Below are 23,359 nucleotides of genomic sequence, written 5' to 3'. Positions count from 1 at the left end.
AAAGATTTAATAGATGTGTTCCTGCTTGTGGAAGCCGGGATGCCGTGAAATTATCACGTTATCTTTTCCTAGTAGCTCCTTGCCTTTCTTCAGCGCCGTTGCACAGTAGCCTTCCCTTACCCGGGGTTTTGCTTTCCTTGGTTTCAGGTACTTGCAGTCAACTGTGGTCTGAAAACATTAAATGGAAAATTCCAGAAATAAACAGTTCACAAGTTTTAAACGGCACGCAGGCGCCTTTCTGCGCGGCGGGAGGAAATCTTGCAAGTCTTGGGCGTCCGCCCATTGGTGAGACGCGCCCTCCCCTTGGCCACTCAGTGGCCATCTTGGCATCAGGTGACTGTGTGGGTGCCGGGTGCCCTGTCGGGGTGACCGGGTTTTACTTCGTCATGACCCCAAAGTGCAGGAGAGATGCTGGCGGTTCACCTGCCGAGAAGCTGTGAGCGCTTCCGCTGCCTGGACAGGTGAGCGCAGTGCGGTCGGTCAGGCGTTTGAGACAGAGACAGAGACAGAGGGACAGAGACAGAGGGACAGAGACACGCACAGCGAGCGCGTCCACAGGGCTTTCCTTACAGTTCCTGTTGTAATTGTCCTGTCGGACTGTCGTTAAGCTCCTCCTGTGCCTAATTAGAAGTTACGCTTCGTGCCACAGGTGTGTAGGTGCCTAAAGGGAGGAAGACACACCTGCGCCTCCGTCCTCGGGCTCTGGCACCCACGGGGGCCCGGAATGTGTGCGGCCTCCAGGGACTGGGGGCGGAGGCACAAGTTCCCGCCGCAGGGGTCGTCTCCCCAGATGCATCCGTCGCCAGTTCCCTCCGGGCACACGTCCTGACGTGTCTGTTGAGCTTAACAGGACAAAAAGCGGAGACCCTGAGAAGCGGGTGTAAGTGGCCGCTCTGGGCAACATGCAGGGGCCCGTGAGTCCCGAGTGTCCGTGGAGACAGCGCCTCCCCTGGCCTCCTGAGTAATAGGAACAGAATCCGGTTTTCCTTTTTGGTGAGTTCATGGGCCATTGTATTCAGTGAGAGCCCCCAGAATGCACCGTGCACCCCAGTTCTTGACGACAGGGCTCAGTCTTATAAAACTGTGTATTTACATTTCCCTTAACACACTTAGGGACCTAGGTTTATGCTTTTGCTCTGTATGCCTCCCTCCTGTAAAGAACTTCCTGGGCTCCCCAGAGCTTTCCACCAGGGGCCTTGGTTCCTGGGGACGTATCTGCACTTTCAACTGTGAGTCTGAAGAGATGAAAAATTGGTTTTATTTGCAGTAAGAGTAATTTTAAGAAAGGACAGAGCATGGTCCGTACCTACGGAAACATCATCGCTCGAGAGGGTAGCGATCCCTGGGGACCGAGGCGCCCCTGGTTTTCCTTCTATTTACTGTTCCTCTCGTACCGAACACTTGTACTCTCTCGGGAGCAAGCGTGGCACCTCGGGCAGCTTGGACGTGTCTGCCGGGAGGGTAAGAGGATGGTAAGTGTCAGTCCTGCTCCCTAAGCCGCGGCCTGTTTGTGGCTTCGACTCTGAACTTGCTCTCCCGGGGGTGCCGTCTGTTGCCGTGGAAAACAGTTTTGTGACAGGCGGGAGGGACTGTGAGGGAGAGCCCATGCTCCCGGGAAGGAGGCCATAGGCTTGGGCTCGGGACTCGGGGGAAGTCCTGCGCTGGAGAGAGGTGTGGCCCTCACCTCACCTCGTCGCCTGCATCTGCTCGGTTCCCTCTTCCCCGGCTCGCGGGCCCCTGTAAAGCGTGGCTTTCACCTTCTCGCCTGAGAATAAAATAGTGTAGGTCCCGTCCCGGTGCACAGACGTCGGATCTGGGGTGGCACCCCTCCCCCCAACCCGATAAAGAAAGCGCTTCTGATTTTCCTGGGGTCCGAAACATTATTTTTAAAATGACAGTCAATCCATAGCCATGCAAAACTGGGCCATGCCGTTCTTTGTATCGTAGGAAAGGACAATCACTACAGTCACGACTATTCAAGCATCACTGTGTCAGAATCAGCCTATTTCTATTGTGTTTGTGTGTCCAACAGCCTCGATTCTATACAAACTAGGAAGGGGGCGCTTGGGAGATGGTGGAACCCAAGCGAAGGCCTTGTGCTCCTTCCTCCCCTCGCCCAGAGCCCCGGGGCGGAGCCTCCTGGCCGCGCAGTCCCCACGGTCGCTCCTTCATTATGGCCCCTTACGTCTTATATTTGTAGTCACAAAGCGCCACACGGTCCTGCCCGCTGAGGTTCAGAAAACGTTTCCTCAGCCCCGACGCGGACGGCCAGGCAGGGGCGGAGGCTGGTGGCTTCTCCCGTTTTCCAAGCGTAGCTGAGGAGCTCAGCCGACTCTGTAAATGACGGCAGGCCCCGGGTGACCGTGGGTGTGTGCAGCAGTCGCTCCGCCTCGGCGGCCTCTCTTTCCCAGGGGTCCTCCCCCCGCAGGTCTTGCCTTTGCATGATTTTCACTTTCTGTGCGTTTTGGGGAGTTTTACATGGAAATGGGCGACCGAATACAGCTTGGGGGGGGGGGGATGCGCACTGCGGTGTCCCCAGCGAAGGCCGACTCCCAGGGCAGGTAGACTTGCTCTCCGTGGTGGGCGGGCTCCCGTTCCCCAGGTCAGAGGCAGGGGAGGAGGGCCACCCACGGGTGCACCAAGCAGGGCTGCAGCTGTCAGGCCGCCAAAGGAAATGGGGTGGTGGCTTGAAAAGGAAGGTGAGGGCATCAGCCTGTAACCAAGTGAGGTTGGCCGAAGCAGCTGAGCTGCCAGGACCCCTCCCAGGCGAGTCATGAAACCCACCAGAACCGGGCAGTGCGGCCGGTGCCTCCCACACCCCCGGGCTTGCAGGGCCGTCGCCGCGCAGCGAACCGCGTGGGAAGACGAGGGGGAAGGCGGGAAACGGCGGCCGAGTTTCCAGCCTCGGCCGCTGAAACGGAATCTTCTTGCTCCTTCAGGGTCCCCTCAGGCACGTGCAAAACAACATCTGTCCGATTGTGACTTGTCTGTGTAAAGGGTGTATCGGGACGAGGGGCTGGGGCGAGACGGGTGGGGTGGCCCGGACGCGCACGTGGACCCGCGAGAGCCCCCGCTCGCGGCGGCGTGATCCTCGGCGGCTCCCTCGTCCTTGTGAAACTCAGTCTTCCCATCTGCAGGGTGGGCGTGGAAGTGCCTGTTTCTCAAGAACCCTGTGGTTGTTGAATCAGAGAAATGTGGCGACCTTGTGAGCATTTGCAAAGGGGATAATATGATTAATAAAATGCTATGTGGTGTTGGTATAGAAAAATGAGCCGACCTGCTAAGATCACTCCTATAACTCTTAGATTTTATTTAGAAGAGAGGCAGACAATTCGTGTCATTATAAAGCTGTTAAAAATTGTACCGGAGTTTTGTGAGAAATGTCCCGATGCTCATGGGAACTCAGAGATCACCACCCCACCGTCAGGATATCATACCCCGAGGGGACTCAGGTCCTTAGTACAGATCGCTCCCCTTCAGGATTTATGGGGCGCGTTTCCCACCCTAAAGGAGACTCAGGCCGTAAAAGGAACATTCGGGGATGTTGTAGGGATGACTCCATGGAGAGAGAAATGCACGCCCGTAGCGGGTATGCAACGAGCGTTTCCACGCAGACGTCCAAGGATGGACGCACAAATCAGCCCCTTCCTAGCGGCTCCTCAGACAGAGTAAATCCCGAACTCCAACGATGGAAAAATTATATATGTTCCATCCTGTGGCCTTAACCTCATCAGTAATTTTTGGCAGCAAAAACATAGGACAGAACTCCTAGCTTCTGATCTTCTTACACATTCACGATTAAACGTGGCCGCAATATGTTTTAAAGTATTAGGGTGATTTCCCGTCATGGGCAGGAAGGTGCGTCTGCAGTGGAGACAGGTGGAGGCTGAGCCTCAGCAGCACGGCCAGGAGGCCCGTGTCATGAATAATAAACACGCAGCCTGCGTCCCGGGTCCCGCGGCCGTGCTCTGAGCAGATTGCGCTGTTAACTGTTCCGAGCGATGGCTGGTCACGCTGCGGTGGGTCCCCCGGGGCGCGGAGACTCTAGGGTGATGCCTTTTATTTCTTCATTCTGGGCTTACGTTAAAGGTACAGCCGTAGTCTCGTCGTCTTTAGCCTGATGGTCCTATTTTATATTATTATTTGAATCCTCACGCGAGGATATTTTTTTTCCATTGATTTTTAAGGAGAGTAAGAGGGAGGGAGGGAAAGCGAGAGACATCCAGGTGAGAGAGACGCATCGATCGGTTGCCTCCCACGGGTGCCCTGACTGAGGCCGGGGGTCGAACCCGTGACCCTTCGGCGTGCGGGCCGCCAGGGCTGACTGCTCTGAGAGAGGTGGTGCTGCGGTCACCTGGAGCGGCGCCGGCCGGCATCTGCCCCCTAAGCTGTCGGTGGGATTCCTCTGCCGGCCGCGCCACCAAGCCTTTGGAGCGGAGCAGGGAGCCCGGGCCCGCGCCCCAGGGTCGGCCCTAACTTGCCGTTCGGCGCGTTGCGCGTTTCCTCTCTGGCTGCTTTTGAGTTAACGGGAGGGCTCTGTGGAGCGCGCCCCGCGTGGTGGAGCGTCGGACGCGCCGCCTCCCGAGCCGACAGCTGTCGCAGTGTGTTCGGGAAGCACCCGCGGTTCCTCCCCGCGGCGCTGGCAGGTGCCGGCGCCGGGAGGGGCCGCACGTGGCGCTCGCTCTTACAGATGTCGCCATCGCGATCCACAGGCGAGGACGCTCCTGATTGAAACTCTGGGCAAACAGCAGATCGGTAATTAAACTGAGCAATATGTTATTGTGCACAGATTCTTTAAAAAAAAAAATTTTGTTCCCTTGTTCGTAAACTTGACGCGAGAACGGGAGGCGCGAGTGGATTGTCGGCCGACTCCCGTAGCACTCCGGGCCCGTCTTCGTGACGCTCTTTACTCGCCGGCTTCTCGCTTTCTCCGCTCCTGAGCCAGCTTCCGAGGAGTATTTCACTGAAATGCGTTTGTTGGTAGTTCTGCGTCGTCCCGCGGGAGCATGAAGGTGCTGCGCAGTGAGTCAGTGCTGCTTTCCCTCGGTTCGCAGACATCACTGGTTTTAAAACTGCCTTTTGGGGAACATAAATATAAAATGTAACTTCATTTCAGACATTTTATTGAAATAAAAATGTGGAAATTGAACTATATAAGTAGCCATTGCAGATCAGGCCCCTGATAAGCATTAGCTATCTCTCGTCGTTGTCGCTAATCACTGTGACCATCGCACAAGGAAGGTATTTTCAGCCCCAGGTTATAAACGGCCAACCTAGAGCCTATCCTGGGGATGAAGTGATAGACCAGGACCTGCGGCAGCTGAAAGTCAGAGCCAGCTCTGGAGGTTCGGTTTCCAAAACCTGCCCTCTTCCCACTGTGCCAAGTCTGTACATAAAGAGAGTGAACGGTGCAGCCGGGCCGGCGTGAAAGTAAAGCAGAGGAGTAAAGTCGCGGCCAGGAGGGCGGAACAGGGCAGAATCCGGCAGCGGCTTCTCACAGACCCGCACGCGCGGACCCTGAACCCTCTGCCAGCTTCAGCCGCCAACTCAACGCGGGAAACGGCCGTTCCCGGCATGACCAGGGGCCCAGGGAGGAGAGAAACCACCTGCTGGGGGGGGTTCTGTGCAAAGAGGTCCTTTATTTTGTAGTAGTAATAATATCTGATAGCATTTATTTTAGCTTGATTCTGAATTTCATACAGCATTGAATTTATTCAGGTATAAAGTCTTTTTAAAATATATATATTTTTATTGATTTCAGAGAGAGGAAGGGAGAGGGAGAGAGATAGAAGCATCCGTGATGAGAGTCATTGATCGGCTGCCTCCTGCACCCCCGACTGGGGGTCGAGCCCACAACCCGGGCCTGTGCCCCGACCGGAAATCGAACCGCGACCTCCTGGATCCTCAGTTGACGCTCAACCGCTGAGCCACACGCCCAGCTGGGCTGTAAAGTCTTTTTTAAATTTCCGTGTCTCTTCGGCCTATAGTTCCTTCTGCTCTGAGCCACTGGAAGATGTTTTTATTTGTCTTTTGGATGCATGTATGCCATGTTACAGATCCAATAAGGGACAAATACTTTGGATATAACTTCTAAACAGTAACCGGGAAATAGTCTCAACGTTTTAGGTCCATTGCCAGTATGTAATCAGCTATATCCCGGCCTCTTGGATTTAAAAGCGCTTGCATCATGCCATCAGCATCATTATGTTATTCAAAATCTAAAAATATTCTCTAAATATAGCATTTTCCCCTCAGGCTAACCTTCAATAGAACTTATAGTTTTATTTTATTTTTTAATCGTAATTTCTGTACTTTATGGTCATATTCCTGGCAAGAACTTGTTTTTAAAACCGAGTTTTCTGAAAATTAAGGCAGGAGGAGACTTGTCCTGAGGCGGCAGTGTGTTTCAGTGATAACCGTCAGGGTAGAGAGAGCGGTTCCTTGGCCAGCGTGGAGCTGCGCACAGACATTCGCTGTACCCCGGCTGGTGTGGCTCAGCTGGTTGGCAGCGCCCGGGCACCGAGAGGCCTCTGGTTCGTTCCTGCTCAGGGCGCCTGCCTGGGCTGTGGGCTCGACCCCCAGCCGGGGGTGTGCGGGAGGCAGCCGATCGGTGTTTCTCTCTCCCTCTCCCTTTCTCTCCCTCTAAAATCAATAAAAACATATTTAAAAAAATTTCACCGTAACTAAGGTGTTTTGGAGGAACACTGAGCGGCTGTGTCTTAGGGAAGGTGTGGGAAATTATCAAAGATGCTGTTCTTTTGAGTTTTACCAGTTTTACCCTAAAGAGGGCTGGGAAGCAGACTTGGGTGCTCGCCGCTGCGCCGCGGGGGCCTCGCCTGCCTTCTGCGCCGGGAGACGGCCAGCAGCGAGGGGCTGTCGTGAGAGCCACCGACGTGCTTTCGGGAGGAGTGACAAGTACATTTCCATGTTTCAGGAAATATATTCTGGCTTATAGTCATTTCAGATGTTAAGTGTAATAATTATAATTTTCATTTCGGTGGCATCGAACGCAGGAGGCTTTGGCCACGGTTTAATTAACAGCATTGGTCTGTGGAGAAGCGATAGAGAGAATCTCGGCTTTTTAATGAAATGGGCTAAGTTTAATTTCCTGCCGCCCCACTCATTACCTTCGACACCTTGAGCCCGTTACTGTGCCTCGGAGATTTTTCTTTTTATTAGTAATTTGTAGATAATAATAATGGTTACTAAATAAGCCCATTGAAAGATTCAACGAGGCGATGTCACTGGTGTGCTTACGAAACTTCGAGATATTCTGTTAATTATTACAACCACAGGAAACATTGGATTTGTTTCTCAGTATTTTCCGTCCTAGAAGAGAAAAGTCTGGGGGTGTTTGGCCACATTATTACCTGACATAACTGCCCTGTGACCACGCAGACCAGCTGGAGCAACGGCAGAGAAACAAAAGCTTGTCTTGCTCAGCACCCACCATCCGTCAACACGTGAGCATTTCTCACGGCTGCCGATAGTGTGAGTGTGGAGGTCACTGGGCCCGAGAGGACATCCCGGCTCCCCCAAAATACCTTCCCATTCGGCTAGAAAAACAAAACCGGAAAGGAAATGGGAGACCTGGGTTCTAGCCTCAGTTCTGTGTGAACCAGGTTTGCCACCTGGAGAAGTCTCCTCGGTTCTCTTCTCTCACTTGTAAATTGAGCTTGATAATCTGCAGAGTCCCTCCCGACACTTCTAAGAATATTTCCTGTTATGAACCTGCACATAATTAAGCACCGAATGGCCTGAGAGTGGGTGACGGGGCGGTAGACGGTCAGAGAGCAGACACCGGCTGGGCTTGGCTCTTTGGATTATCTCCGGCAACACTGTCAGGGAACATAAATAGTTACTCATAAGCAAAAGGAAATTCATTTTCATGGCTGAGTCATTTTTTTTCTATATTGTAAGTGAAAAATCAGACACACACACCATTAGAAAAGTCTGGTACATTTTAAATTTAAAATATCATTGATGTTTTATATGAGCTATGTGAAAAATTAATCATTTTGGGTTTTCACTACCCGCTAGTACGTGACAAATAATGAGGACCCAGGGAAGGAAGACACCGAAAGAAATGATTATTAATTGCAGTTATTAGTAGTTTAATCACAGTAAATAGCATCCACACTGTATAAGGTATTTTAGATAATTTCATGAAAAGTATATAGTATCTGTTAAAGTTACCTGTCACCTTAAAGGTTTCTGGGCGCTTTGGAGACCCGCTCATCGCGACGGGCCAGCGGGCCCTGCGTCCGGGGCTCTTCCCGTGCGTGGCGGCCACTCGGGCTTTCCTTCCGAGCGTTGCCTTTCGGGCGTCTCTGCGTCCTGCCCGGCCGGCTTGGCCGTGGGCGATGCCTGGGGGCCAGGCCGCCAGCCGGGGTGGGTCTCCTTTCCCCGCAGAGTCCCGTGGAAGGAGGGACGCCTGCCCCTGGCCGGGGGCACCTGGGGAACCCTGTTGTGCAACCAGGAGAACTGGTCAGTGCCGGGCTCCCTGTCCGGGCGTTCATTCGTAGGGCGAGGCGGGAAACCGTCATTTCTTTCCCCCCAAAGAGATTGTACAATTTACATCCCTCTGGAACCCACAGTGAAACTTTGTAAATATTATAAATATTTCCCCGGGAAGCAGATGTATGCAAGATGTCTGTTTTTCAAGTTGGCTGCATCATAAATACTTTATATACTGTGTTTAATACTGAATTACGGCCCTCTAAGTTGCTATTAAATATATGGGAAGGGGAAAGCCTTAACAAGGCAAAAACATTCCTATTTGTAGTAATGCGAAGTAAATTACCCTGTAAAAATTCTAATTTTCCCCAGATAGGGATAACACAAACCTCCAAATTCAAGCGAGCGCACAGGCCTCTTGTTATTATCGCTGTTGCTCATTTGCTTGTTCCGACGCACGTCGGCGGAGCACCTGCTGGACGTGCAGACGGACTCGGCGTCTGCCCTCCGTGCCCGCTCCGGCCGCGGTTTCCCTTCAGAGCCTCAGCCCGCGGAGCCTGTGCCCCCACCCCACCCACCCCCGGCGCCTCCACACCCGTTTCCACCCCTCTCCCCTCTCCAGGTACCTCCCCTCCTGGACGCGGCAGGCAGGCCCACGAAGGCCCCCGGACCCGGACCCGGACCCTGACCCCGACCCCGACCCCGACCCTGACCCCGACCCCGACCCCGACCCCACCAGCCGGTGCTATCACAACGTATCTTCCTCTCCCATGAAATGTTCACTTGGCTTTTTTATTGTCTTCGGTGAGAAAGGCTTCACGCGCCCGCTGGGCCCGGCTGGGCGGCGGATTCGTAGCTTCCTAACCCGCAAAGCCATCTCCTCTCGGTGGGATCGTTCCGGAAAGTCTGCCTTGCGTGTGCGTATCTGGGCGTGGACACGGGCCATGGTGTGGTCACGGCCGGCGGGGAGGGGGCGCATAAGAAGAACTTATTCTCTAAAATTATTTTTAAGAATAAGTTTTTCTGTTTAAAGTAGAAAATCCCGGCGTCTCCTCGTCTGAAAGACATTCGTGTGTTGGAAGCACGTCTGTTTCTCACGTGGGAAACGACGGCGTCCTCAGCGTTGCCGTGGGTTTCACTGGAAGCATCCTCAGTGGGATTTTCCATTTGTACAAAAATATTTACCGTTTGCTTCCCTATTTTTCCGTCTTTAGAGTTTACGTCAGATTCAGGCGATGACTGTGTTCAAGATGTTATTTCTGAACCTTGTGTCCTTTGGCTTCTAAGCTAATTTTTTTTTCAAAAGTCTTCCGACAGCGATCAGGCCATCGGTCACGTTGGTTCCCTTTCCGAGCCACGTTATTGCCTGAAACCTGGGTCCGCCGTAAGATGTGAATTAAATCGAGATGATTAAACATTTCGATCTTTGTCTGTTTTCTTTCATAGTCATTAATTTCCTGAAATTTCTGCGTGTTCTTCATGTGCGATGTTGCCGTTGGCTCAGGCGCCAAACGGCTGAGGAAGGAAATCGGGGCACAGTCCTCGGTGCAAAGCCTTCTGGGACGTGGCAGTGGGACAGCTTCCGGGGGACAGCCTGGGGCCCAGCTGCGTTTTTTGCCCCGATATGTGATGTTCCCAACGTTGCATAGTGACAATGGCTTTAGGCCGGGCTGGGTCCTGGTCATAGGCGTTGGGTGTATTTTTATTGTCTGTTATGACTCACGGGTGTGATATTTCTACAGCTTGTCTCTGGTGGTTTTTACTTGGTCTGGCGTTTCCACTGGATATTGATGATTCCTCCAGGTGGTTTACATACAAGAAAACGCTTGGCAAGGATCGCACGAGATGCAGGCATTACTCCCGGGCACCTGGCGACGTGAGCGCATTTTGTTAGGTTGTTTCTGAGGCCAGCCATCGATGGGACACGTTTACAGTCATGACTCGAACAGGCCTGGCTTTCATATATTACTTCAGAAAAGTTTCTCAGGAGATTTCCAGTAAGGCCTCTTGAGCTGCATTGTTTCTGCCCCACCATCGTATCTGCGTGGCTAAGATGCAGATACGTTTATTTGTTTTTAAATTCTATTATTGGCACATGCTTCCTGATCATTTCAAGGCCCAGTATTTCTTACACTGTTGTTTTAACCCAACCAGTGAGTCCCCGGGCAGTGCTGGCGCTGACTCTGCTTCTTTGGCCAGACCTGACCCGTTGCCCTGGTGCCACCAGCTCCTCAGAGGCCTGTCCCATGCGGTCATCCTATTAAAACTGGACTGGAGCCTCTGTAAGGCTGCAGGAGTTTGGGGGGAGAGGACAAGAATGTGGGAGCATCGTGGGTTTTCTTCTGCATGGTTAATGCCTATGACCAATGTAAAAAAAATTAAAATTCCACAGGATAACGTGATTTTAGTTGCCAGCAACATCCATGTCTTTTTTTAAAATTACATGATTTACTTGCTCACTGAAAAAAAATTAAACAGTAGAGCATTGTATAAAGAAATAAAACCTACCCTACATCTTAGTCTACATGCCCATAAGCAGGTTTACAGATTTGCACAAATACTATTTTTTCATAATCAACATGTGCCATAAATCCAGGAGTCGTATCATAATAAATAGCCCATATTGATGGCCTACTTATTTGATTTTCTCTTTTATTAGAAACAAGATAAAAATCTATATGTTGAGTTTACTGTTACATTATTTCTGAAATTGCCTGCAAATAAGTGATAAAATATACGGCTTTTTTAGTTTTGAAATTGGCTGGAAAGTTTACTCCGAGAGCATCGGTGACTGATCTGTGTCCCCGTTCCTGACGCCCTTCCTCAAGGGGCTTCCTTGACATTAAGATAAACATATCACAGGTGTTTCAAAACCCGAAAAGGTAACCTGCACAGCATATGGATATGGTACGGAGAAACCATGTGTTTTTTCTAAGAAGCCTGGAAGGATCCTCGAAGTAAATCAGACGTCACGACGCCGCTGGGGAGACGGCGCCTTGAGTGAGGTTACTGAGGGGTAGGAAAGCCGTAACGGGGACCGTGGGCGCCGTCCCCCGAGTCCCGCGGGGCTGTGGAGGATCCGAAGTACGTCGAGCGTCACGCGACATCTGTCTGGGATGGGAGGGGAACCACAGTTGTCCTGAGCAACCATACGCCGGCCTGGAAGGGAATTATCTGTGGTTTGTTGTCGTTAACTTAAAAATGGTAGGTTGGACTACAGAACGTGCCGCGGGACGTGGGTTTCCGGGGACGGCCACAGGCTAACTGCTGATTGTGCCGCTGATCTGTGCTGGGCATACAGGCGGTCGCCTGGATATGGACATTCTGATTATAACGGCAGATAAAATATAGGTGTTTCATCAGCTACTAAGTTACCTGAAAACCACCCTATGGGTAGATACGTAGACGGCGTATTTCGTCAGGGGAAGCGCGGCCCTTCTCTGGAGGGTGAGACGTGACCATCTTACCAGGTGGCAGAAGCTGACAAGGGGAAGGGAGAAGGTGCCTGGCGTGGGCCTTGGGCGTCCAGAGCGTGGGGAGGAGATGGGCAGAGCAGGGGGAAGGGAAGCCTCTTCTGCCACACGGAGCCTCATGCCCACTAATTGCACCCTTAGGTGCTTACTCAGCGACGCATCCCTGTAATTCTCAGACACAGACACAGAAAGGCTGTAGGAGCGTTTTCAACCGGGTTTCATTCCTAGACTTATGAGCAAGATCGTCCAACGCAATCCTGTGGCCTTCGGACGTGTGAGCTGGGCACGGTGTCAAACGTTGCTTCTTTTGAATTGTCCTGAAGCACCCACATGGGAATGAACATTTCCAGTAGATAAACAGCTAAAAGTTATGTTTCCGTGTTTCCCTGCACATTCAAACATATACTAAGAGCCTTAAATGCGAACATCATTGGAGGGTTTGAAGGCAGAGTGGTGCCCAGCATAGAAAATCCACTTCCCTTTCGTGGTGGTGCCACGGCATCGAGCCAGCCGGACGTAGAAGCTGGGCCAGGATGCAGGTTAGAAATATTCAAAGTTATTTCCAGATGCCCCTGAGCTAGTGCAACCGGGTGTCACCAGAGAAGCGGGGGAGCGATTGGAGGCTGAGGGTGGCTCCTGGCCGTTGGACGGATCGGGACATTGCATTAGTCCCATCACGTTTTAAAGTGACCATCGTTCCCGCGTCCTGCTGCTACGACAGGGCCTGGGCTCGCGGGGCCAGGCGGTGGAACCGAGGCACATGGGGGACACCTCCGACCTCCCCGCCTTGGTTCACTCGCCATCCATGCATCCTATCGGAACTCCATTCTGCTCAGTCTCAGTAGAAATATTGCCGAGTTGGGGAAAGATCTTGAACTGCCTATTTACATGCTCCGGTGATTTTCGGATACGGAAGTCAGGCCTGTACCCACCCATCTGCTGCATCTCGGTTACTTAGAGACTCCAAAGAAAGGTTCAGAACCTCAGAGACCTGAGGAAATACACCAGTGTCAGGAAAACATTTTAATTCTTTAATGGCGGCCCTAACTTGCCCAGCTGGATTGCACGTGGACTAATGTAGGTTATTCGGAGCGTGGTGAGCGGCGCTGACTCCGTTGAACCGAAGTCTAACAGAACACACGCAAAGAAAACGCAACCCGAGCTTGCAAGGCTTTCAAATAGAGTTGTTTTTTTTTAACGGGGAAATAAATTAATTAGTATTTGTGGCCGTGGGTTAGGAGATTCGTAGGTTGCGGTTCCCGCGGCCGTGGTGCGTCTCAGGAGAAGGCCCGGCGCCTGCTCCGGGGGTGCGAGGGCTGAGGCTCTGCCTGTCTCCTTCCTCGCCGTCGGCTGTGGGGTACAGCGGCCCAGCCCCTCTGGAGTTCGGGCAGAGGAACCCTGGCTCCTTCCCTAGAGAAAGACCCCTGATAAATTCGTCTCCCATAATGTCCGTCCCTTAAGTAGCGGGACTAAAGTTTTCATACATATTTTCAGGGTCACATTGAATCATGAGGAATTAAGATTATTAAGGATTCTAGGTTTTGCTTTTAATGAAATCCCTTGTTATGCTCCCTGTTAACTATGGAAATGAGCAAAGTTTATCGCGAGTAAAAAATCTAAGATGTTTCATTGCTTTAAAACATGGTCCACTGTGCCCCTCTTAGTGTAATTACCTGGGAGTCAGCTGTTCCATAATTGTTTATCTGAATTAACGTTGGCGTCTTAGGATGCATTCAAAAATAAACCAGGTTATAACGGAGTAACTTTGAGGCATAAAAGGAGAATTAAATAACTGACGATAAAAACGAGTCGTTTAAAGGTTACCTCCAAGGAAAAATTTATGGAGAAGTGCGGTTTACAGTAACTGTGGACACAGTCCCCTGAGCGCCGCGCCCGTGGCTTCGCCTGGTGTCCGCCATCTGGAGCAATTTGGGTAATAACATCCTGACTCGAGTCTCTGCTGCTCCGCTGACACCACTCCGGGGCCCGCGGGGTCCCGCCGGCGCCGTCGGGTCGGGTGCAGTGGACGCGCCCTGTGGCGTCTGTTCCGCGTGGTCAGAGGGTAATTTATTATCAAACAGAAAATAGGTCAACACTAATGTCACCGGATGATCGGCCCCCACCGCGTTTAATAAAACACCTCAGGGGCGCGCAGGGCCACGCCGCGGCTGCTGTTTTATTAGGACTCTCCGGCCGGGCGCCGGCGTAATTACTGGGCTGTCAGGGTGACAAGTGGGATTAATGGCAGCCTGGTGCACTCAGGGCCGCGCGCCGAGCTCGAGAGGGCGTGGCCCGAGCCCGCGGCTCCGGGGGGGACGCTGCCGCTCGGTCCCCCCGCCGGCCTCATTAGCACCTGACATTTCCAGCAGCTGTTCTTTGTGAGCCGGCTGGTGAGACGGGGGGTTCCTTGGTAAAGAGGCTTAACGACCGCAACTCGGATCCTTCGGTGTGGGCGCCGAGCATCTGTTGGTGTTGAACTTCAGGTTTCTCTACGAGCAGCGCCTACGCGGGGCACTAATGTCCCTCGTTCACACCTGCTGACATTATAACTTTATTTTTAAATCCCGTATCATTCAAGTTGGCGGTTTTGGGGGGTGGGGGGGGGCAAAGCAGAAAACTTGGGACTTCATTGGATAACCAGACTTCATGTGTCTGTGGCTGGATTTATTCCTACCAAATGGCAGGTGTTTAAAAAACCTTTGAAGTGACCTTTTTTTTTAAAAAAACACACTTTAAAAAAAAAAATCTTTATTGATTTCAGAGAGAGGAAAGGAGAGGGAGAGAGACAGAAACATCAATGATGAGAGTCATTGATCGAGCCCCCAACCCGGGCCTGTGCCCTGACCGGGAATCGAACCCCGATCGCCTGGATCCTAGGCCGACGCTCAACCGCCGAGCCACGCCCGGCCGGGCTGAAGTGACTTTTTTAATTAATCGGAAGGTATTTAAAATGGCATCTTACTTGCTAAATTTCTAGCTGTTTTCATTTATTGCTAAACAGGAGATCCTTTCAAATCTCCGGCCGTGCTCAGCACGTTAATTCCTGCGAAGGTAACATGCGCGGGTGTCGCCTCGTTTCGGCATCGAGGGCCAAACGGGCCAGGGATCCACATGGTTGCACCATGTACGGCGCCGCTGACCACGCTTTCAAGAAATTCCTTTTGAACTCAGCGACAGTGTTTTGGGGGAAGGAAACCACAAGTGCGAGAAGAGAGGGATTCTGCTGAGTGATAGATGCGAGCCTGACAATGGCATTTAGAGAAATGATGGGAGAGGTTTAATGACTCCGTCTCAGAGAGGACAATTGATTATGAAAAGCCTTCGGTTCTCATTGTGTAAAATTTAATTTAGAGAGAAGGCTAAGGGCGCCGACGAGAGACGAGAGATCAGATGCGAAAACAAGATATTAATTAGGGACTGAGAAACCGGTTCAGATAATGAAGAGGACTCTCCTGCTCACAACGGAAGGACAAGGGGACTGGTATTGTTTCCTCGAAGGAAACGACCGAGGTCGTCACACAGGGACGTGCGGAGAAAATGAGCGGCGGGTCACCTTTGTCCGCTGAGCCGCGGAGGATTCGTCCTCAGCGAAATTCTCGGAGAGCCTGGTCGTCTGGCGGACGTGACTGCGATATTTTAGGTTTTCAAGCTCTAGTCTCATTTTTTCCTTCGCCCGCTCTCCCTACGCCCAGATCCCACGGTTCGCAGGCCCTGTCACCTCCGTCCTTGGGTTATTGTCCTGAGTGACCCCGGACTCCAAACCCCACCCTCTCCACTTCCCAAACACCCCCTGATTTTCTTTAAAAATTAAGTTTATTGAGGTGGCCCTGGTTAATCTCATTACATAGGTTTCACGGGCACATCACGGACACATCATCTGTACGTTCATTGTGCGCCCACCACCCAAAGCCAGGTCCTCCTCCCTCACCAGGTATTTACTCCGCCGCCCCCACAAACAGGCGGCCAACCAAATGGAGGGACAGACGGGCCAACATCGGCTCTGACGGGGGCTTAACATTCAAAACGTATAGAACTCGTACAGCTCAACACCAAAGAAACAAACAATCCGATTAAAAAACGGGCAGGTTCCCTCTAGGTTCCCGGGAGCGTCTCTCCCCAGAGGCCCTCGCCTGGGGCTCTGCCCGCCGGCTGCCAACCCCCTGCGCCCCGGCCACTGCCCGAGGCTCTGTCATCGGACGTCCCCCCCCAGCCAGCCCCACAGAGCAGGACCTCGCTGTCTTCCCCCTTCCGTGCCCTCGTGTCCCGGGTCCTGCCCTGTCGGAGGGACTCGGCCTGTTCAGGAAACGAAAGAGTAAAGGAACCCTCGGCGTTCACGTGCGAGTTAGCGGCCGTCCCGCCCGGCGGTTTCCGCCCTGGAGGAGGCGTCATGGAACTGTGTCCTATCATTTGTTCCAACCGCCACGTTAACAACAACAACAGAAAACAAAAGGAAAAAAGCCATCAAAATAAATAAAGAAAAAAAATGTGATAAAATTTAACACACATTATGATAAAATACGCAATAAACTAGCATTAGTAGCAACTCTTCCCAAACTTATAAAAACTATCTGCAGAGAGCCTATTGGTGTCGTGTATTTGATTGTTAATTATCAAACTTGTTCTCCTAAAAACAAATAAAAAACAGATAAATGGGTGTTTTTCCATTAAAAAAGAGAAATTGTGATTCTCACTAATTGGATCCGACCGGGGGCACCAGAATCTCCTCAAAGGGTTTCCCCCCCAAATTCGGGCGTGTAGACTGTAACCTCGGTTCCGTGGCGGCTTCTGTAACCGGCGTTTCATCCGCAGGTGCCTGAAGTGTGCGGACGCCCCCTGTCAGCAGAGCTGCCCCACGAACCTGGATGTCAAGTCTTTCATCACCAGCATCGCAAACAAGGTAAGTTCAGATTGATTTCTGCAGGTGATTTCTGAGATGACACCCTTTGTTCGAGATCTCGGCTGTGACCTGTGACTGGACCATAAAGCTTGTCATGATAAGAGTAAAAGAATTAAAAATCTGGTTTCTGTAGGGAAACGTGGCGCATTTTGTTAGTCTCCCCCACGCGGTGGTAGGAGTGTTGTGAAAATGCAGGCTGCTGTTGTCTTAAAGAGGGGTGCACGTTGAAATGAATGATTTTTTTTTTAAAAATATATCTTTATTGATTTCAGAGAGAGGAAAGGAGAGGGAGAGAGAGAGAGAAACATCAATGATGAGAGAGTCATTGATCGGCTGTGAGCCCGCAACCCAGGCATGTGCCCTGACCGGGAATCGAACCCCAATCGCCCGGATCCTAGGTCGACGCTCAACCTCTGAGCCACGCCCGGCCGGGCGAAATGCATGATTTTTTAATCTAGGTGTTCGCTGGATAGATTGGCTCAGGCCTCCACCTGCTAAATGCTCTTAGGCACGAACTCTCGTTGATGATGAAGCAGACTTGTAATTTGCGAAATGTCTCGTTTAAAGTGTGCGTCGGTGTCTAGTCTGGCACGCGAGGCTCAGCAAAGGGACGGATGGACTTCCCCAGTCTGTGTTCATTCAGGTAATTCGTACAAGATTTGGAATAAATCAGAGAGGCTGACAGAGTTGTGAACAAGAAATATCCCCCTAAAAAGAAAGAAAGCGAGAGAGAGGCGGGCATGAGCGGAATAAAAGGACATTTGATCTCTAAGCTGTTGTTTGTTTGTTTTTAAAATCAGTGTAAGGCCAAGCCCAGTTTTCATTCGCTAAGTGAATGGTTGATTGGTTGAATGATTAATTAATAGTATCCTTTGTTGGTGTCCTGTCCTTTAACACGTGAGCAAAACCCGAAGGCAGTCTTCCCATAAGGATGTGGAGAGTCCTTTCCAAACGTTTAATACTTAAGTTCTAAAATGCTACAAAAACCCAATGTGCGCCTTCAACAAACAGGTAGCTTTTTATAGATAAAGATCATTTCTCAATATGCTAATTATTTTAAAAGAATCATTTAGGAGAAAAATGATAAATTTATATTACTGTAGGATTTCAAAAGCATTATTACTGAGGCTATCACAGAGGTAAAGGGCATAGTATTAACCTACAGGGTCAGATTTATTAAATTTATCATCTAGGTGGAATTTTTAAGTTGACCACTTATTGTGAATCCAGGAAAAATTACTCATCTCTTTACATTTATTCAGGAAAGATAGTATCTCTTACAAGGCCGTGGTATAAACTGAATAATACTGGTAGGTGAAAATCTCTAACATAGTAATTATTCAGGGAATATTTTATTGAATTCTTAATTTCCCTATTCAGTCAGTATGGTAAACACCACACAAGGGTTCCTCCTTTTGTCGTTATTTATTGAACACCTTCTAGGTACCAAGCACACCTGCCTTTTTGAAGTTCATAATCTATGAGCAAGAACAGATGTGTTGAGAGAATAGCCTTGATTCGATGGGGTTAGTGTTGCAACGCAGGGCTAGTGTTTAGCTTTGGAAAAAACAGTAAATGTGGGCGTCCACATGGCAGGTTTAGGGGAAATGTGATAAATTTCACTGGGGCTAGAACAGAGCCTGAGTTAGACACACAGACACACAGACAGTGATGGGAAAGAGACAAGGCCCTTGGGTGGAGATTAGGTTGTGAACAGGTTTGAATCCTGTGCTCAGTGTTTGAGGCCTAATGTTGTAGGTGATAGGAAATAATCAATACTGTGTACTTTATAACTAATTAGGTGGATTCTGGGAAGGGATCTCATTTATTAAGGTTAGAGTATCCCAAACAGCCATCATCCCAAGAATTTTGTCATATGTGAAAATAAATAGCTTATGTGAAACATATATATGACTTTTTTAAAAATTATAACCTCATAAGAAGAGGAGTGAAATAAAGTATCCAACGTTTGAATTCTAAAATGTGTTGGCTACAGTTACACCCCAGGTAGTACCCCTGACTCCTTGTGTGAGGAGATGTGAGGATTAGGATCCCTTGAAAAGTTTACAAGTGTCTGAGCCAGATTCAGGATCATCTGACGCAAAAACACTTTCTGTTTTATGAACCTGGTCCCATTCTTTCCCACCCACCCAGGTGTTGCGCTTAGGTATTGATTTAGACAGACTTCCACGGCGAGAGGAGATAGCTGGAGATATTCAATGGAAAATGAAATCTTCGCCAGGCATTTCAGGAACTCTTTGTAAGCCGTGTTCTGTGGAAGGATCACGGTAGCAATTATCCAAGGTCAGAGACCCTTGATTTTTAAAGCCTGCGGCTTCCCAGCTGTTTATCAGCCCTGTACGAGGCGGGCCGTCCCTCATGGCTCTGCCCCGCGGACCTCCGCTCGGGAGGGGTTCTTTCCAGGTTGAGAGGGTAATTGAATCCCCAGACTCACTGAGCCTCCGTCTCTTTGAGAAAAAGACGTCGCTGGTGTTGCATTGTGTGAGGTTTCTGTGACTCCCTGGCGTTTTAGGCCAGGGCTCCCACTCTTCATTTTCGCACAGACTGGATTACGGCTCTGGTTTCCGGAGGCCCCCTCAATTCCATTGTACCCCTCAGTGGGTTTTGCTCTGTTTCCTCTGTGCAGGCTGATGTTTGCAATTGTATCTGTCCATTGGAAGTACATGGTTCAGACTTGTCAAACTGGGAGTACTGGTGTAGAGTGAGCGAAAGATTCAATTTTCCCCCCTAGTTGGCTAATAGTTCCAACTCTGTTTGCAATTACTATATTTCCCCACTATTCTGAAATGCCACATTTATCATATATTTAATTCCATATGTATTTAGGTCTGTTTCCAAACCCTCTATCTATCCTACGAATCTGTGTTTGACAGGACCACGTGCTTTTGTTACTATGCTGTGTAACAGGCATTATCACTAAGTAAGGACATTTCCCCGGTGTTGTATTTACTTTCAGGACACCTTCCCTTTTCTCTATATGTAAAACTAGTTTTACAAAATGGAAGAAAAAAAAAAGTCCTACAGAATAATTATCAATCACTGTGTTCAGACTATAATAAAATATTAATTTAAAGTTATTAATGCAGGTGTGAGCTCATCTTGCCTCATTCATCAGTTGATACAACATGAACTGAATTTTCCAGGATCCAACCTTTAATTTTAATATGTAGCTTCCTAGCGTTGAATCTGGCAAATGGTAAGACACTAAATTTACTCCTGCTAAGGACAGAGGGCTGGAATAGTATTTTCTGAATGTCCCATTTTCCTTAATGTGTTGTGCTGAAGAAGACAGATGTGGGCACGCTGTCTGCTGAATCATTAATGCTCACGTAAAGTCCATCTCGTTTCTGTTTTGCAAAATATGCCTTTGGGCCTTTCAAAGGTTACATTTTTACTTTTAATCCCAGCCGGTACAATGTGGAATGGTAACTGCTTTTCTTCATACTTCAAAAGATGAACATTTAGTTCTGAAAAACCTTTTAGAATTGTTAGTCAGTCCATTATGAAATGTAAGCAACACAGACACTGAAAGTGATGCCAGTGGAACTAAAGGGGAGTATGTTTTCCTTGTGTATCTTAAGCCGGTTTTATAGGAATCACCACATTGTCTGTGGCCCTGTGTCTTATGGATACATTTAAATAGGTGCCTTTGTAAATATTTTTTAAAATTTAAACTATTAAAGCACAATAACGACATATAGTCCCTATATGTATATGTACATTAAACTGGAATTAGGACATTTGTCTTTAGTATAATCAAGACAAAGAATAATCTGTATAAATACATAACATGCTAGTTAGGCTATTTTTAATGTTAATAAATGGGAGTCAATATAGCAGAAGCTAGACAAATGAAATTTTTAAATTTATTTTATTGTTGAGAGTATTGCAGATGTCCCCCATTCCCGCCCCTTTGCCTCCCTCCACTCGTCTCCCACTCCACCTCAGGCCTTCACCTTAGACAAATGAAATTTTAATCTAATTGGCCATCTCATTGTATCAAATAGAAATCTGAAACCAAGCAAGGCTAACTGAATTTCAGGGTCCCCCAACCACGTGATGATGTAGCTGAATGTTCCTGAATCCTGGTCCATTGTGCTTCTGTCTGTGTCCTACCCACATGAATACAGTATCCTTATGAGTACAGTATCCACATGAGCACAGTATCCACATGAGCACAGTATCCATATGAGTGCAGTATCCACATGAGCACAGTGTCCACATGAGCACAGTATCCACATGAGCACAGTGTCCACATGAGCACAGTGTCCACATGAGCACAGTATCCACATGAGCACAGTATCCATATGAGCACAGTATCCACATGAGCACAGTATCCACATGAGCACAGTATCCACATGAGCACAGTATCCACATGAGCATAGTATCCACATGAGCACAGTATCCACATGAGCACAGTATCCACATGAGCACAGTATCCACATGAGCACAGTATCCACATGAGCACAGTATCCACATGAGCACAGTATCCACATGAGCACAGTATCCACATGAGCGCAGTATCCACATGAGCGCAGTGTCCACATGAGCGCAGTGTCCACATGAGCGCAGTATCCACATGAGCTAGTATCCACATGAGCGCAGTATCCACATGAGCATAGTATCCACATGAGCACAGTATCCACATGAGCACAGTATCCACATGAGCACAGTATCCACATGAGCGCAGTATCCACATGAGCGCAGTGTCCACATGAGCGCAGTATCCACATGAGCATGGTATCCACATGAGCACGGTATCCACATGAGCACAGTGTCCACATGAGCACAGTGTCCATATGAGCACAGTGTCCACATGAGCACAGTATCCACATGCGTATAGTATCTACATGAGCACAGTATCCACATGAGCACAGTGTCCACATGAGCACAGTGTCCACATGAGCACAGTATCCACATGAGTACAGTATCCACATGAGCACAGTGTCCACATGAGCACAGTATCCACATGAGTACAGTATCCACATGAGCACAGTGTCCACATGAGCACAGTATCCACGTGAGTACAGTATCCACGTGAGCACAGTATCCACATGAGCACAGTATCCACGTGAGCACAGTATCCTTATGAATACAGTATCTATGCTGTGAGGTGTTACACACGAAGCGCCAAACCAGTATCAGCGTGCTGTCCTGAGCAGCTTTATAAGCGCTAGTAACATCTCGAATGGTGGCCTAAAGGTAAAACTTCATCTTAAAGAAACTGCAGCTTAGTTTTTGAAAGCAACTTTAATGAATTGAAGAATGTTAAGCAACATCATCAAAACTGATTCTAATTTTGAAGGTAGCCATGGGTTTAAATTGGTGTGCGTGGGAGGGAGACTTTTCTGATAAATCTGTTTGTATCCACTGTACAAATAGTGGCCAGCAGCTGGTTACCAGCTGCAATGTAACAGCACCCTGTGGTGCACACCGCAGCACCCTGCCAACGAGGAAGCCTCTCGTCAGTGCAGAGCGAACCGTCACAAAGCAGCCTGACTTTATTTTTTTTTAATAGACGAAAATAGGAGGGGGTTCAGTTCTGATCAAGGGCGTGTACCTCGGTTGCAGACTGGTCCCCGGCCCCGGTCAGGGTGCGTGTGGGAGGCAACCAGTGAATGTGTCTGTCTCACATCGATGTTTCTCTCTCGCTCTCTTCCACTCTCTCTGAAAAGCAATGGAAAAAATATCCTCGGGTGAAGATTGCAAACAAATCCAGGAGTGTATGGTTCTGAAATCCATGAGCACACGTGTGTGTGTATGTATGTGTGTGTGTTCATTCCATGTTTCTCGATAATGACTTTAAAAACCATTAAGTATAAGTAACGCCAGCCCACCCTTCTCACACATGCAGACTTACTGAAGTTTACCCGAGTATTTTTTTTAAATGCACACATGCGCACACGTATGTTTTTTAGTTTAGTATCCCAACGTCTGATAAGATTTTATTTTCTACAAGAATGGCTATTTCCTCACACATTAAAATTAAGTGAGCCTAAAGTGAACTCATAGTTCTAAAAGCCTAATCATATAACTTTTCTAAAATTTAGTACATCTGAGATATGAAGAGCAGGTTTCCAGAGTAAAGTCAGCCAAACCTATTCTTCTGTCCCCCCCCCGCTTGCCCCCCCAAGAATGTGAGCTCTGTGAGGGGAGAAGTGTTTGTGTGTCTGTTCATGATATATCCCAGCTCCCTTGACAAACGTCTGGAGGCCCCGAGGTTGTTTACTAGGGATGCCGACGGCCAGGCGGAGTGTTCCTCGTGCCCGTATCTTCTGTATGTGCCTCTAGAGACACTTTTTATTTAATTAGCGTTCATCAGCTCTCTCACATTAGGTAGCTCAGTGCAGAACTGTAAGTCATGCTAACCCACCCTTCTCCCGCGTGCAGACTGACTGAAGTTTACTGAGTATTTTTTTAAATGCAACAGATTGGAGTTTATCTTGGAAGAGGGCCTCCATCTGTGAAAGCTGTCACTGGGCGAAGGAAGGGAGCTTTAAAATAAACCCGC

The 23,359-nt window shown here is 49.4% G+C and overlaps 1 protein-coding gene across 1 annotated transcript in view; it reads left to right on the top strand.

The window, feature by feature from the left end:
- DPYD (dihydropyrimidine dehydrogenase) overlaps window positions 1-23,359 on the top strand; it is a 319,890-nt gene that overhangs the window by 71,982 nt on the left and 224,549 nt on the right. Inside the window, exon 4 of the mRNA XM_087827593.1 lies at window positions 16,740-16,827. Coding sequence (XP_087683719.1) covers window positions 16,740-16,827 — 88 coding nt within the window. The remainder of the gene's footprint in view (window positions 1-16,739; window positions 16,828-23,359) is intronic.

Source organism: Miniopterus natalensis, chromosome 19 (genome assembly GCF_054644295.1).
Source record: "Miniopterus natalensis isolate mMinNat1 chromosome 19, mMinNat1.hap1, whole genome shotgun sequence".
Classification (NCBI taxonomy): Eukaryota; Metazoa; Chordata; class Mammalia; order Chiroptera; family Miniopteridae; genus Miniopterus; species Miniopterus natalensis.
This window is presented reverse-complemented; position numbering and strand designations above follow the sequence as displayed.